General features: G+C 33.7%; 2 protein-coding genes across 6 annotated transcripts in view; one reads left to right on the top strand and one right to left on the bottom strand.

The window, feature by feature from the left end:
• Nucleotides 1–16,520, bottom strand: part of LOC108972129 (muscle M-line assembly protein unc-89) — a 262,556-nt gene that overhangs the window by 150,315 nt on the left and 95,721 nt on the right. The window lies entirely within an intron of this gene.
• On the top strand, nt 9,805–10,671 carry LOC108972130 (perlucin-like). Its single transcript, XM_018938623.1, has 4 exons — nt 9,805–9,910; nt 10,052–10,107; nt 10,197–10,305; nt 10,376–10,671. The coding sequence occupies exons 1-4, from the start codon at nt 9,838–9,840 to the stop codon at nt 10,630–10,632; spliced, it is 495 nt and encodes a 164-aa protein (XP_018794168.1). The 5' UTR covers nt 9,805–9,837; the 3' UTR covers nt 10,633–10,671.

Raw genomic sequence — 16,520 nt, 5'->3', positions numbered from 1 at the left:
TAGAATATATTAATAAAAAATATATAATCGTACTAAGAAAAACATTACAGGCTGCACGCAAGCAACAATAGTATAAAATATGCTGCGCAAACTGCGAAAAACACAAACGATCTGGCAACATTTACGAATTTAAGCGGAAGAACTTAATTTGTAGACATGCACACATGTGTGTGTATGTATGCACGTGCAACGCAGCAATTACGTGGCACACTAACGCAATAAACCGCAGAGGAAAGGAGTTTAGTTAGCTTGCCACACCGCACAATTGCGGGAACCTCTTTGGATTTTTGTTGTTTTTCATTTTTGGGCCTGCCTTTTGGGACATTTGCGCACAGTTTCGAAGCCTTCGGTGCGAAAGGGCATTGGGCTACACGAAAAGTTTTGCTTTTACTTATCACCCTTGCCGCCGCCTGCGAGCAAATAAATGCGAAAAACAAAACAACAAAAAAGCGAAAACAAAAAAACTTTTGGACAAGCGTACATTTGTTGCCAAAAGTCAGTGAATGGCGCACTCACTCAACCACCCACATACAGCCGCACAACTCTCGAAAAACTGTTATTACAACAACTTTGTTGCCAAAAAGTTCTGCATTTCCGCTTGTATTTTGATTATTCGCATGGCAATATGCAAATGCTGCACGTACGGGCTGGCAGTCAGGCTGGCGCAGGATGCAGGACACACTCGGCCGAGCGATTGTGGCTAACTCGCACACGCTGCTCGGTCGGCAGGCCAACGCAATAGTTGTTCGCATCGATTGTGGTGCGTCGGTGCTTGTTGTTGGGGTCGTCGTCTTGTTGTCAGCTACGGCGTTAATGTGCCGAAGCGGTCAGCTGTGCGTACAACCATTGCAACAAAAACGATAAGAAAAAACAACTTCACCTAACATTCTAATGTGGTCATTGGTGTTAAATGCTTCTTCACACTGCGGTTTTTGGCGTTCGGGCAGACAGTCAAACTTTTATTTTATTATTGTGATACAGTACTGACACTGCTGTTGTTCTTGTTGTTGTTGTTTCGGTGGGACTAAAAGGATTAGGGTTTGTTTTGGCACACTTTAAAAAGTTAAGTTTCTAATTTACGATTTTTTTATATTAAATTTAAGGTCAACCGTGTGTTATCGTGCTGGTCACTGGAGCGCCATAAAACTTTTGCTAAATATGTTTGCAGGTATATGTGTATAAATTTTGATATTCATAAATTACGTGTAGCTAAATTTAACTGCTCAAATAAAAAAATTAATAAATGAGAGATATAGAATTTTTCTATGTATGTGTTTTAAGAATTATGGCTCACTTAGTAATTTATCACTTACAGTAGTTTTACATAACCAAACTTTTGTGGATTGGTTTGTGGAGGATGTATAGAACTTACCTGAAATGAAAGAAAGAAAGAAAAAAAAAACAAATTAATGAATTGCTAATAATGCTATATTAATTTTAGTTTAGAGTTTAGAGTTTCCAACTGCTTACAAAATAAAATTTTAATTTGTAATAATCAAATGAAAAATTTAAAAATATGTTATAGCAGTATTAGATGAAAAAATGACTCAGCTAGAGTACACACATTTGATTTAAAAGTAAATTAAAACAACAATGTATATTTTAGTATGAAATAATTCTTCTAAACAGAGTTGCCAAACTAACAAAAAATATTTTTACTCACGCGTAAGTTTTGGACAAAACAGCTTTCAGAAGATATTTCAATTTTTTTTATGAAAAGTTACGCAAAAAAAGTTTTGACAGAGCTGCCATATTCTCAAAATATCCAAATGAAGTAAATATTTATATATTTCAGACAATATATATAATACAATACAGTGTCTGAAACTGATATTGAGAGGGCTAGAGGCGAAAAATTTTTCTCAACATAGTTGCCAACTTCTTTTTTTTTACTAAGCAAGTAACATAATAGTCATTAAAAAAAAGTGTTTTTTTTTAAATTAGCCAAAAAAGATTTTATCGGGGTTGCCATATTATAAAAATATCAAAATGAAGAAAAATTTTTACATAAAATACTAGAATACAGTGTTCGAAAGCGATATCTGGAAGGGCTTTTGGCACAATATTTTTCTAAAGAGTTGCCAACTCAAAAAAAAAAATTGTTTTCAACTCGTAAGTTATGAACAATATATACGTCAAAGGGAGATATTTCACATTTGTTAAGAAAATACTATATTTAAATTTTTTGTTTTGGCAGAGTTGCCATATTCTAAAAATATCAAACCAAAGCATAAATTTATATATTTTACATAAAACACTGGAATACAGTGTCTGAAACTGATTTTTGAGAAGGCTTTAGTACAACATTTTTTTAAGTGTTACCAACTTTTTTCACAGTATATTATTCTTTAGATATGTATACTGTGAAAAAATATATTTATATATTTGATAAATAAATTTATGTTTGATAAATAAATTTTATATCAGCCTACATACACACATACATACTGAAAAGACAGCAAGTGGTAGTGCGCACTTTGAGAATGCTTTCAAGGCGAACAGTTTCTGAACAGAGTTGCCAGCTGTTTAAAAAATTGAATTTCTTTAAATATTTCTATGGACTGGCAGCACAATATCATAATTTATTTGAGTTTTTTTAATGAAAAATTAGGGCAAAAGATATTTTTGTCAGGGTTGCCACATTCTTAAAGCACAAACATAAAGCTATAATGTGTATATTTATATGAAAATCTTCATTGACGATATCAGACATAAATTATTGCAATATATTTGATGTTACAGTTTGGAAACAGAGTTGCCACCTCTCAAAATATTAAAAAGCTGTAAGCTTGAAAGGCTGGCGAGAGATCGTTGAAGACATGCTTCGCCCTGAACGACATTCGATTTCTTCACCTGATGGAAATATTAAAAGAATGAAGAATACAAGCATGGTGTTTGGAAATCGTCAGGAAAGTGGCAGAGAGATGGCGAGGAAGCTCGACTTTTCTCGTCCATTCGAATGATTTTGGTGGATGTTTTGGATATAAAACGCATTCTTGCTCGACTCGTGGCGATAACGTTTTTTTTTTTTTTTTTTTTTTCAATAAATACCAACGATCAACCGCCGCATTCACCAGACTTTGCTCCGTATGACTTTTTTTTGTAAATATAAAAAATGTATTACACTCTCAAATAAGTTCACTTGACGTAAACAAAATAAATTCTCATCAAATTCCGCGCAATAATGCTTATTATGGCATTCTATGAGAAGGAAAATACTTCAACAATAAGTATAGTTTATTCACGTACGCACACATGCATATATAAACGCCCTTACAAACAAATCTACAATCGGCACTATACTATTTGCGTTACAATTACCCTCCGATACAACCTCAAATACTCAAACACTTTTCATATTTGGCAATTCAGATACCTTAGCTACACTACAAAACAATATGGTTTATCAGCATGCCATCACGCTCTCCAGCTACATCATCAACATCATCATGCCCAGCGCACATTTTTGGCAATTAAGCACAATCGCGCACCTTCCGGGCAGGCGTAGGCAATTTCTGCTCCATTTACTGCCGTTTATTGCGCTGTTGCAGCTATTGCTGTTATTGTGTTGCTGTGTTTTTGCACCCACGCCACCCTGCGATGATTATTATTCTTTCACTTGAGTTGCGGCCAAAAGCGTTTAGCGCTGGAAAGCGTGTATTTCGCGCGCGTACCCGTTGCACGTTGCCTTTTCTAAGCTGCAAGCTAACAGCTGCTAGTATTGCTTTGCCAATTTTTTCTCAATGTTTTGCTATTTTTCAATTCTTATCGCTTTGAATTCTTCTATAGTAGGCAATTTCTTTGTTCGTACATTTCACTTTTTTCTTTTCATTTTCCTTTGCATGCATTTGTTTTGTTTTGCTCTGTTCTGTAAATACCGTTCTTTTGCTTTTCGTTTGCTTGCTATTTTGGCCCATTTTTTCGCGTTTGTAACTTTGTTGATTGCCACGAATTGCTTTTCATCTGTTATCCCGGTTATTTGGGAAATCTTTTGTGATAAAGCAACTTGGTAATAATCTTGCGCTTGCGTGGGGTTGCCAGATCAAAGTAAAGTGTGCATGGTTTTTAGAGTTTTTTTTCGCAGTTTTTCATTTGAATGAATGGACTTTTGCGCCTTGATCTAAATTGAGAACACACTTTATTTTGTTTTTCTTGTTTAGAAATTGCTAATTATTTCGCGTTTACGGAAGAGAATGATACTTTTAACTTTTTTTTTACAAATATTTGACTATATATGTCAGTAAAGATTAATAAGGATATAAAATACAAAAGTAACAGTATTTTCCACCTTTTGGCCGTTCAATCATATTATTTTCGATTTTCATTTCAAATTGAGGTTAAGAACGAACCTTTATTCTGTGACTTCTCAGTATGAAGTTTTGTATGTTTCTGATATCAGAATATAGACTTCTCTTCAAATTCTTTTGAATTCTTAGAAATTGTAATCGTATAAACGAGGAATCTTAACCCTAAATAAGTGGTTGTACCGTAATGTCCCACATAAGAAGCTGTCCTCATAGAGCAAACCTTAATGTTAAATCCGCCTAGTCCTTCTCATATGGTTTGTCACATACCCCAGGTATACGACTCTGGTTCTATTTGCGCACGTGAAATCTTGGACATCAAGCCCGAAGATCTGCATGCCACCGAAGTGAACTTCAAGGAAGCTGCTACCACCAAGGATTTCATCGAGGAGTTTGTTGTTGCTAGTGCTGACGCTATAGCCGAAAAGCAGGAAGTAGCCAAAAAGGAGAAGTCGGAGTCCGAGTAATAATCATCAGTCTCGTCAAAACCTTACGGGCCAATAAGAGAGATGACTGGTTCGAGAAACTTTCAATAATCGTAACATTGGACTATTCAAAAATTAATTCTACTGTGACTATTCGATTATTCGATTAGTGGAATATCAAGAGCTCTAATTTCGACGACGTTTTGCTGACATCCTCAAGCCTCACACCTTGTAAGAGAACCTAAACGGCTCTCAGGCCAAAATATGAGTTTGATAACAAGTGGGATTTCCATAATTTTTACTAAGCCTTGGTTAATTTATACAGTATATTTAAAAACCAATAACTGTAAACATATATACAACCCTAATCTGGATTATCCAGGCGGTAAGCGGAAGAACTCCTCATATCAACACTCACTGTCGAAACCAAATCACCCTTTAAAGCAAAATTTAGTATGGAAATGTACGGAAACGAACAAAGCAGTAACAATTTAAACACCAAGCGGCTATAATAAAACTATGAAAAGTAGCGTTAACCGTTAAGCAGTCAAGTTGATTGCCCTGACAATCGGTAGCAGCTGTTGTTGACGATGGCTCCCGACGAGCGTCGAAATGGACATCAACAATATTTTAATGAATGCGGCGAGCGACGGAAAATTCTGTTTGTACAACAGCAATGCTCGAGAGGCTTGAGGGATGCCACAGCAAAGGCACAAGCTATTAGTTTTCCCTTTTAGCAGGAAGTTTGTAGCTAAGCACTTTTCCCGCCAGCACCCACTACCCACAGTAAAGACAGCCGCCAAGGCAATAAGCACACAAGCTTGAAGTGTGTCAGCAATGGACAAAGCGCGGCGGAGGCGGGTAAGCAAATAGCTTGCGAAAAGTAGCTATTAAATGCGGCTGTATGTAGTAGATGGGTGCTGGAGGCAGCATACAACTCACACAAGCGCGTGCTGGCAGCTACCTACCAAAGGCGCAAGCAAGAAAAAAAAGGCCGCTTAGCAGGCAACAATATGCCGCAGCGCTCAAAGTTATGTACGCATTAGATCCATATATACATATATATATTTCTCTATGTATTTGACTTTATATTCGCAATATAAAATATACTTTTGCTTGTTCAATTATGGTCCCCAGCACATTAAGTAAGTGCGTTTGTGAGTTTTATGTTGTAACTTGATTAGGCAAGTATTTGAAATTAAAGATGTTGCCGGCAGATTAATACTGCTAAACTTGCTTGTATGTATGAATCGGAGATATAACATTATCAGGATTTTTGTTTTTTGGAAAAATTTAATATTACGGTTCATAATATTTCAGATGTGAAATCAATAAGCCATATATAATATGTATGTATGCATATGTCTATTTACTTGTCTGCTATATTCATAAAGCAAGAGATTAAAATTTTTTGCCACAAATTTATAAATCGGCGGAAAAATTGATTTTTCAATGAAATAAAACAATTGCGCTATATCGAAAGCCGGGTTTGGAAGAAAAAATTTAAACAAAATTCGGAAATAACGGTAGAACTTAAAAAACATGTAAATAAATACTTAATGACGTCTGAGTGATTTCATATTGGGTAAATAATTTTTACAAGAAAATAAATTGATTTTGAAGGAACTCGAATTTACAGTCAAAGATTCTGACTAAATATATTAAGCCGTGATCAGATCTGGACAATTCCGTCAAATATTGTAGCGTTGCCCTAAACAAAATCCATGCCAGTTGCGGGACGATATCTCGTCGAATAGGAAAGTTTTCTTAACAGGGTCTTGATTTTGATCGTTCAGGTTGTATAGCAGCTATACAAGGTTAATTAGGTTTATATGGCTGCTACCATGATTATGCATTCCATTCCTATTTCATTAGGCCAGTTTACACTATTTATACCAGTAGTGTGTTCGAATCGCCATTTTAGAAGGTATTCTATTCCTATTTTATTATGCCATGCTGTCTGCTATTATGTCTATTTCATTATGCCAGTTTAAACTATTTATACCAGTAGTGTGTTCGATTCGCCACTTTATAAGGTTGTGTTTGTTTATATTGTTGCTCGGTATTCTGTGCCTATTTTACTATCCCAGCTTATACAAAATATAGAAAATATACCAGTTGTGTGCTCGAGTCGCCACTTTACACTATTGGCGTCACTGAAGACAGTTGATATTGAGAATATAGTATGAAAATATATACCCACTCACAAATCAGAAGAAAACGCTGAACCTTATTTATTGTAATGTGCGAAAATTCAATTGGTATAAAGATTCTAAATTAACAGTCATAATTATCTAAATAATGCTATATGTGATTCGCTTTATTTCATGATTTTTGACCCTGGAGGGACTTTGTTATTTTGCTGCTGGTTGCAAAACACGATGATTATTAGTCGACTCAAATTATAAGGAACGTCTAGGGTTAAATTGATAAAAAGGGACTCCCAATTAGCTGCTGAAGTTGAAGAGTAAACAAACTTCGAAAGAAGACAGTGTTGGTCTATTGAGATAGATTCTAATTTCTACATAAAAGCTGGTATAAATTTGCGATAAAAAAAAAATAAAAAACTCTGCACTTTTGAGAGTGGATATTAATTTTTCGGTCTGAAATATTGACTAAAATGTAACATATTTGAAATTCAGATAATTCGATGATAACGAATATATTCTGAAATATATAAGAAATACGAAATGAGACCTCACGAAAAACATGGGTCAGCTAAAGTTATTGTCAGGAAGTCGTATTTCATGTTTTTAATAAAAAAAAAAAATAATATATGAAAAAAGTTGTTTTTTTTTTTTTGAGGTTTTGTTATAACGATAATAATTATGAATATACAAAATTTGTAGTTATAGAAAAAAGTACTTTTTAAGATTATGTCATAATGATGTACACACAAGTTATTATAATTTTTTACATCATATAACTTGTTGCTGTAGAACACGCAGTTTCGCTGGAAATCGACATTCCCCGTTTGTAGCCCTTAAAACTTCAACCACGCCCCTTCCCGTTTCCTTTCCCGACCTCAGATTTTTATTATTTTACCCTTCTTTTCAAATGCGTTTACATCTAAAATAATCTATACTAGTCTAATGAGTATGCTAAACTTTCTGCTTACATTTGTTCTCCACTTTGAAAAACTTTGTCAGATGAAATAATAAAAATCAAACATAAAATACTTTTGATTAAAGAAATTTGCTTTCGGCTGGACCAAGAATGCATTGAAATATGGTAGTTCTCTTTAAATGCATATGTCAAGAGTACAGATCACTTGTTATTAGCTGATTATGGTGGACAGGATAGAATGGAATATTATTTGAGGTAATGCACCGCGACCTAAGGTCTATTGTGCCCTGATTATGGTGGATATTTATGTCAGTGGTTTGCTCGACTCGCAACTAAATCTGCCTTGGTGCAACATTTACGATTTTAAAGGTATTCGTGTTTATCTTTAATAACTTTATATTAGGATACATATTTTATATTAAATAATTTTTCGATATGGAAATCTTTTTATCAACAAACTTTCAATGTTGAAGAATTTAAATTTGATTGATGCTTTCTTTCATGAAATTTCGCTTAATTGAATTGGACAGTGAATTTTATTTTTAATTATTACTTACTCCCATGGAAATTTATTATTTCTTATTTTTGTAGTTATTTTAAATCTTATCTTTTTATGGCTTAAATATTTCCCGAAACAAATTTCAATTATACCCGCAGCGCTCGCATTTATCCAAATAATTTACTATTAACCAGTTGACGTTCAACATAAAATCTTTAAATATTCTACAATAGAACAATGGCAGAACAGCCGATAAGCAGATATTTACATCTAACAAATAAATACAGCAAAATTTAAGGATTTTACAAAATATTCAAACAACCACCTGAGTTCTATTATAAAGAAACATGTGTGGGTGCGCTTATGCAAATTACAAGTAAATGTCAAGTGACGTAATCGATTTGTATGCAAATTCAACGAAAACTGTGCGACAGCAGCTGTGGAAAACATTATCTAAAGGTAATTGAATAAACTGTTTTATTTATCATTGTGTGCTTAGTGTGTTACAAGCTGACATCTGTCATAAGCGAAATGGCATTCAAAAACAATATACACTGAGAGCGTCAAAAATAAGTTAATACAAATACTAGAAATGTTGATGACGAGTTTGGGAGGCGTAGGTGGTGACAGATATACTACGCAATGTCATGCTAGTAAGGAAAAATAAAGCGAGCAGTTCCTGACAATAATCGAACTTACAAAAGAGGACTAGTTAGGAACCAGTTTTTAACGAAAAAAGAACTAGTCTGAAAAGTTGCTGACTTGATAGAATTGTAAAACACCATCCATCTCAGTTAGGAAAAATATTGTTTTACAACGAGGAGCGCGTAGCGCTAATCGAACTTACCAAAGGAAATTAGTTAGGAACTAGTTTTACAACGAAAATTGAACTAATCCGGAAAGTAGCTGATTTGATCGAATTGTGAAACACTATGCTTGAGTTAATAGACTATTTTTTAGTATTATTAGACTATATGCTTAGCAATAGAACAATAAGTATAGCAGAGAATTTTAGGACAATGAACAAGTAACTGCCGAGACTGAGCCCTATTTTGAAGGAAAATGCCAATCGTACCAAAGGATTATTAACCAAAAACAAGATGATTATAACCGGTGTATTGGTTACTTTGAATATCGATAAATGCTGGTTTTCTTAAACTGAAGAAGTTTGTTTTGTGACTTTTTAGACTAGTAGGACTGATACATTTAAAACCGTAGTCTTTAAGTTGATTTCATTCCAAAAGTGATATTGAAGAGATTTAATATCGCAATAATATATATTATAAAATTTATAATATCTCCCTTTAGAACCTTAGAGAAACTACTTGCCTTCACTGTAGGGATGTTAAACAGTGACTTTTTCATTATATTCACAGCTATTATAATCGAAGCATTTCGAATGAATTTATACTGATTTGCTGCAGTTGAGGTGTCTGTGAATGTAAACTTATGAATTTGAATTCAAAATCGAATAGTGAAAATATATTTCAGTTAGCGAGTGAATATTAAACAGAATTGTTATGTAGTGCCAAAGCACAGAAAAATGGTTGCAAATATTTTTGAGCGAATTTTCATAAGCTGTTTATTATACCGTTATGCATTTGCACAGAACACGGGTACTTGAGTACAAAACAAATTCGAGAAAATAAAATAGTCATATTAAAAAAAATTTAATTTTGCGAAAATATTAAAAACGAAAAAAAAATAACAAAAAAAAATAACAAAATTTTTTTTTATTTATTTATTTTTTCAAAAAGACATCCACGTATACAGAACGGATTATGACGAGTTCATAATATTCAACAAAGACACGGTATTGGATAAACAATTACGCAAAAAGCACAGAGGTTCTAAACAATTGCTATTCTCTATTTAATTCTCCCATAAAATCATAACACTTAGGAAACCTGGAAGGGTGCACGTGATATATGCCGTGAGCATACAGCAAATTTGGTCTCACTCGAGTCACAGAGAAAGCTCATAGCTTTGCATATGTTTCTATTTGCCAACGGTAGGCACATGCTGCACATTTGTTGTTGTAATTAACAAAAAAATATTTTACAATTAAATTTAATTTATAGATTTCTTACAGACAACGGTGAATAAGGCAGATCGCGCTTTTATATATTGGAGCGGTGGCAATGATCTAACAAGCCCGGGTACTTTTGAGTGGGAGGGCACGGGCAAGGCATTTAACTATACACATTGGCTACATGAGCAACCGGTGCACATTGAAAGCGGCGGCTGTATACAATTTGGCGGTGGTGGTTTTGGACGTTGGTCCATAGAAAATTGCGATACTAAGCGGTTATTTGTTTGTGAGCGTATGAAAAATTAATTACAAAAATTAGTATTTTTTTCCTAAATTTTTGCACGAGAGGGGGAGTTAACGCCATTGTTTTAATAAATTAAATATTTATAACCAATTATAGGCATATCTTTAAATTAAATATTTTTGATTTAAGAGGAAAACCAAAAAACTGAAATATGCGCCCCTTTCAGCAAATTAAGGCAACGCAAATTGAAGGAGCGCTGGGCAGTTGATTTTTTCAAGTAGTTAATTGGCCACGCACAAGTGGCATAATGGCCCAGAGAGCAAACAAGTGGAATGGTATGAAATGCAGCGCAAATGTATGCTTACAAGTAAACAAAAATGCGCAGCGGCGTTGTGGCCGGCTGTGGTCAGCGCTGCCAACGGCACTGGAGCATAATAAGCCACGTTGCAGCACGAGCCGGATTGAGTGCAGTCATAGATGAAGAGCAGTGAAGTGTGGTGGAACTAAGTGAACTGCATTGGATCAGATTTATAAACATGCGCATATAGCTGTGGGTTTTAAGCAACGTCTAAACGGGTGCGAAGAGTTGTAAGAAATGTGGAGACCTCTTGATATACGCTTGTTCGTTCGACCGATTTTGATATGTTTATATATTAGGTTGTCAAAAAAGTATTGCGGTATTTTCGCTAGTTGGCGCTGAGAGCGTGTAGTTCTAGTTTTATCGGGTCGTGCTATAGCTTGTTGGAAAGCTGATTTCACGCGCTAACACGTGTTTGATTGATTGTCGTTTCTTTTAAGTCGTTCGTCAGTTATAGCGTAGCAAACATGGAGCAAAATAAAGAGAAAATACGGCATATTTTACAGTACTACTACGATAAAAGCAAAAATGTATCCCAAGCCGCTAATAAAATTTGTGCAGTTTATGGACCCGATACAGTTTCCATTTCCACCGCACAACGATGGTTTCAACGTTTTCGTTCTGGTGTAGAGGTGGTCGAAGATGCGCCACGCTCCGGAAGGCCTGTCGTCGAAAATTGCGATAAAATCGCTGAATTGGTCGAAAGAGACCGGCATAGTAGCAGCCGTAACATCGGTCAGGAGCTGGGCATGAGTCGTAAAAAAAAAATTTATTAACAATTGAAAATTCAATAAAAATAACGCAAGAAATACCGCAAGACTTTTTTGACAACCTAATATAAAATCACTGGTTTTATTGCTGTATAAACAGTCATTTGATTAAGGGGTTAGGTGGGTTTGAAAATTTCCAAAAATGGATTTTTTTTGTTTGCTTTATTATATTCTACAATACATCTAGAATATAGTCCTAAATTTTAAAGTTGATCTGAGTACTATTTTCGAAGATATAGCCTTGAGAACTTGTGCGGTCTAGGCTAGCTGCGCTAAGTGCCCTGTCTTTAAACGCGTTTTTCTCGAAACTGTGTTTCTTGAAGTCGGTGGACACGATTTCTCGAAGAGTTATCGACTAATTTAGTTCATATTGTGTACACGTTTTTGAAATAATATTATCTAGTTATTGACCGAAGGATTTTTTCTTGTTTCATTACAACTAATTTTTCTGGCCAAAAAATGCCGAAAAATTTACCAAAAATGAGATTTTTTGTTCAAAGTCCGAGAAAATAAGGACAATTTTGATATTGTTTTATTTCCTATATTCAAAAACGAGATTTAGATATATACTAAAAGAATATGTTTAGTTTTTTAATTTATGAACCAATAATAAGTTATGCTGTCCACTGCGAGAGCACTATTTTAACAGACACCCACTCAACGGCGGAATTTTCAACATTTTTGTATCGAAATTTCAGGAGATATTGTTCGCATATATACCTTTGATATAACATATTATATTTTGAAATATATGATTGCTTGAAAAATTTATGAGTTTTGCTTTGGTAAAAAAGAGGTATACATTCGTGCGCGTATTCATATTCCTATAGATTAAAAGATTATTGACTGGCTAGAATTAATAATAAACTGGCTAAGACGCTAAAAATTATGAAAACTTTGTAAAGAAAACGCAATGATCTTACCTTAAATTCACTAACGGAAATGCTCTTGTAGGAAAGAAAGCAAGTGAAGCGCTCTTAAGGAATTTCAGTAATAGATGCAACTTTTGTTTAATATTTGAATCAAGAAGAAATGCAAGAGTACAACGTTGCCTACATTTAGGCATGAATATTAAATAGTACAAAACCGGAATAACAAATGGGAACTCAAATAATATGTACAAAAAAAAAAAATTATATAAAAAAGTTCGAAGGTTCGTAGATGAAGGTCATTGCCATTTAAAAAATGTGCCTCTACTCCCACAGTTTTAGAGATATCGACCTGAAACTTTAGACACGTCATTTTCTTACTAATGGCCTGTTCATTTGTCGGAATGGTCGATTTTACATCACTACATTAAATAGCTGTCATATAACCTGAATGATCAAACTCAAGTTCTTGTAAGGAAAACTATTTTATTTAAAGAGATAACTGCACAAAATTTGGCACGGAATATTGCATAACATAACGGTACAATATGTGAAGAAATGTTTCAGATCGGACGACTATATCATATAGTTGTCATACAAACTGAACGATCAAAATCGTGTTCTTGTATGGAAAACTTTTTTATTTGAGGAGATAAATGCATGAACTTTGGCATAGATTATTGCCCAAATCAACGATATAACATTTCCAGAAATTGTTTGAATCAGACCACTATATCATATATGTAGATGCCCTACATTTCGAACATAAAAGTTCAGTTCTTGTATAGAAAAGTTTTTTAATTGCGGAGATAAATGCATGAAATTTGGCATGAATTATTTTCCAAGACAACCCTGCAATATTCGAAGAAATTTTTCAGATCAGACTACTATATCATACAGCTTCCATACAAACTGAACGATTGAAACCAAGTTATTGTATAAAAACCTTTTTCTTTAACGAGATATCTTCACGAAATTTGGGATGGATTATTGTCGAAGACAACGTTGCAGCATTTGAAGAAAATTTTTTTGTATTTTTATGCTATTAAATATTTTCCATACATCCTAAAGTACGAACTTTTAATACCTTCATAGAAAAAATTGTATATGCCCAGCACTCATATTACACTAGCAATCAATTATGTTTTCCATGCCGCACACTTCCGTTATGTACATGACCAGCGCTGTTGCTGCACAATAGCTTATTGCATTTTCTTTGATTTCAATTTTTAATAAAATTTCGAAAATAAAGTTTACCAAGTATGAAACTTAAAGTTTTAGCACGCATGCACACGCATATGTACACACAATAATAATAACGGGTGAATAGCAAAGGCAAGCATGTTGCTGCAATATGGACTACTTGGGCTGGAGCAAACTTTGGTTACAGAATGCACACACGCATTCAAACACTCAAACACACAAATGTTTATGATGTTTGTGTAAAATATGCGGAGATGCACACGCGTTGCGTTGTATTGTGTGTGTATGAGTGCGGTGTTGCAATGCAATCTGGCAACATTGTGCAAACTTTATTGTTTTTCAGTTACAACAAACACAATATAAAGTAAGCACACAACACAAAAATAATACAGCAAAGAAAAAAGAAGGCAAAAGGCGTAAATATAGGAGACAAGCAAAACTCAAATACAAACTACGCTAAAGTGCGGCAAGCATAAACATATGTGTTGCAGCAACAAACACAAGCATAGCGGCAATATCGGGTTGCTTGCATGCATGCCACGTCGTCCAAAAGTATCGAGAATTTACCACTTTGTTATAATTTTATTTAAATTTCAACTGCTGCGTGCCGTAAAAGTTTTAGTGCCCTTTCAAGTGGCGCCCCACCCCAACCTCGGGCGCTCACCAGTGGTTTGCACAGAATAGGCAACACAGCTTCCACCCACCCAAGCACGCAAGTACAAAAGCTTTTTATGCACTTTTTTGCGCCATTTGACTACTGTGCATATTTACATTTGCCCCTCGTCGCTGCCACCGCGCTTTGTGGGCTCACTAATATTGCTTGTGCGTATGTGTGTGTGTGGGCTTAAATGGCATAGTGGGCAACAATATGCTTGCAAAATACTACAATCGCATGCGGTTGCACAAATCGCATACAAATTTGCGCTTTTCACACACAAATATATGCCTCAAATGCCAAAGTGAAACGCTCAACTGACTTGCCATTAAGGCTGCGTCCATAGTCAAAAGTATTACACATACGTTTATTATTTATGTCGCCATTATTTTGAGAAAAATTTCTTATCTCCACTTTTGTGGCAAGGCGAAGGGGCAACATGCTGATTATTGAGCTCATATTTTTAAGTAGCAAATTAAAAAACTGTGAAGTAAACGAAAATATGCCATAAATGTGCGCATGAACAATGGAATTGACTGTAAGCGGATATACAAAGTATGTACTTCTTTACAGAGATACTTATATGAATATGCTTCATGTAATTTTTGAAAATGAAAACATTCAAATTTTAAATTTTAGAAAATCCGTCTAAAGTTAGGCAACAAAATTTAGAATTTCAAAAAATCAGCCTAAAGTTAGGCAACAAAATTTTATTTGCAGATTGACACGTAAGAGCTATGCTCATTAAAACTGTCTTTTGAGCATGGTTCTACATATTAGAAACAAGACTGGCAAGAACTACATTAAAACTTTCTGCTGAGCATGCTTCCATTAAGAACATAGTGACATGTCTGAGAACAGTTCAGAAGCATTACTTCATTAATTTATGATAAAAAATTTATTTAATAAAAATTTGTATTCGATAATCACCTACTAATAGGATGAATCTAGCAGAGAAAGTATTAATTTTAAACCATAAAATCAGCGATCTTAGCAGTGTGTTTTCCAAACTCCTTTCCGAAATAGCGCCTGATATCGAACTTGGCAGTATCATAATATTTACGGAATCCTATAACAAGTACGTAGTCAAAGGATTATCAAACCAAAAGAAAAAAACTTGAACTATTTTCCCAATAACCACGCACAATATTCTAGGCTCAAGCCCACTTGCCTAGCAGCGTGGCCATAATTTGCACATTAAAAAGCATTATCCATACAAGTGTATTGAATAGAAATAGGTGGGAGTAGTAGTAAATTTCCAGTTAACTGTGTACGTGCCAAATGGGTGTACTATAATAGGGGCTTCATGTTTATATGTGTACGCCATTTGGAAAAACTAGTTGCTTGCGCGGGAGGCAGGATGACAACTGTACAGTGTATTAATTTGATAGAAATATTGTTTAAATTTAATTTTTAACCTTAATAAATTTTATAACATAAAATTAGCGTTTAGTTTTTTAAATTAAAAATTTGAAATATTTTTTGCAATTTATATCTATTTAAAAACAATATAAAATTTAAGAAAAGAAAAACATTAAAAATAGACATAAAATATAACATTAATTAAAGTTTTTTAATTTACAGATTTCCTTGAATTTTGTGTTGTTTTTTTTCTTTCTTTGTGAATTTTAATTACTTTTTTGATCACTTTCATTTTTAATTTAAAATTTAATAATTTTGAAATCAAATATTTAAACGAAAAAACTAAATATTTTTTATAATTTATTTTTAGTGTTTCCTTAAATTTAAATTTTTAATAAACGCCAGTTTTAATTAAAAGTTTCGTGCATTTGTAAATTGAAAATTATTAAAAAAAAAAATTGTAAATTTTGAAATAAATATTAAGAAAAATAGATAAACATAAATTATGTATATACTATTTTTTATGCTATTTTCTTTTACCTTATATTGTTAGTTATTATATTTTTTGGGTTTTATAAAATTTAATCAATTGATAAGTTTAAAAGTAAATTCTTTAACAAAAAATATAAATATTGTGTTTTACTTCTTAATTTTTTTCTGGTGTTTGTTTTTCAAAATTAGAATTTTTTAACTTAAAGCAGTTTAATCGCAAATTTGTAAACTGAGCAATGTA

This window comes from Bactrocera latifrons, unplaced genomic scaffold, assembly GCF_001853355.1.
Source record: "Bactrocera latifrons isolate USDA-ARS-PBARC rearing strain unplaced genomic scaffold, ASM185335v1 scaffold_38, whole genome shotgun sequence".
Classification (NCBI taxonomy): domain Eukaryota; kingdom Metazoa; phylum Arthropoda; class Insecta; order Diptera; family Tephritidae; genus Bactrocera; species Bactrocera latifrons.
The sequence above is the reverse complement of the archived record's forward strand: the minus strand, read 5'-3'. Positions and strand labels throughout refer to the sequence as shown.

Coding starts and splice junctions, on each gene's coding strand:
- LOC108972130 (XM_018938623.1), top strand. CDS start 9,838: ATGGTTGCAAATATTTTTGAGCGAATTTTCATAAGCTGTTTATTATAC. Junction 9,911..10,051: donor TGCATTTGCACAGAACACGG/GTACTTGAGTAC, acceptor TTTTTCAAAAAG/ACATCCACGTATACAGAACG. Junction 10,306..10,375: donor TATGTTTCTATTTGCCAACG/GTAGGCACATGC, acceptor TTTAATTTATAG/ATTTCTTACAGACAACGGTG.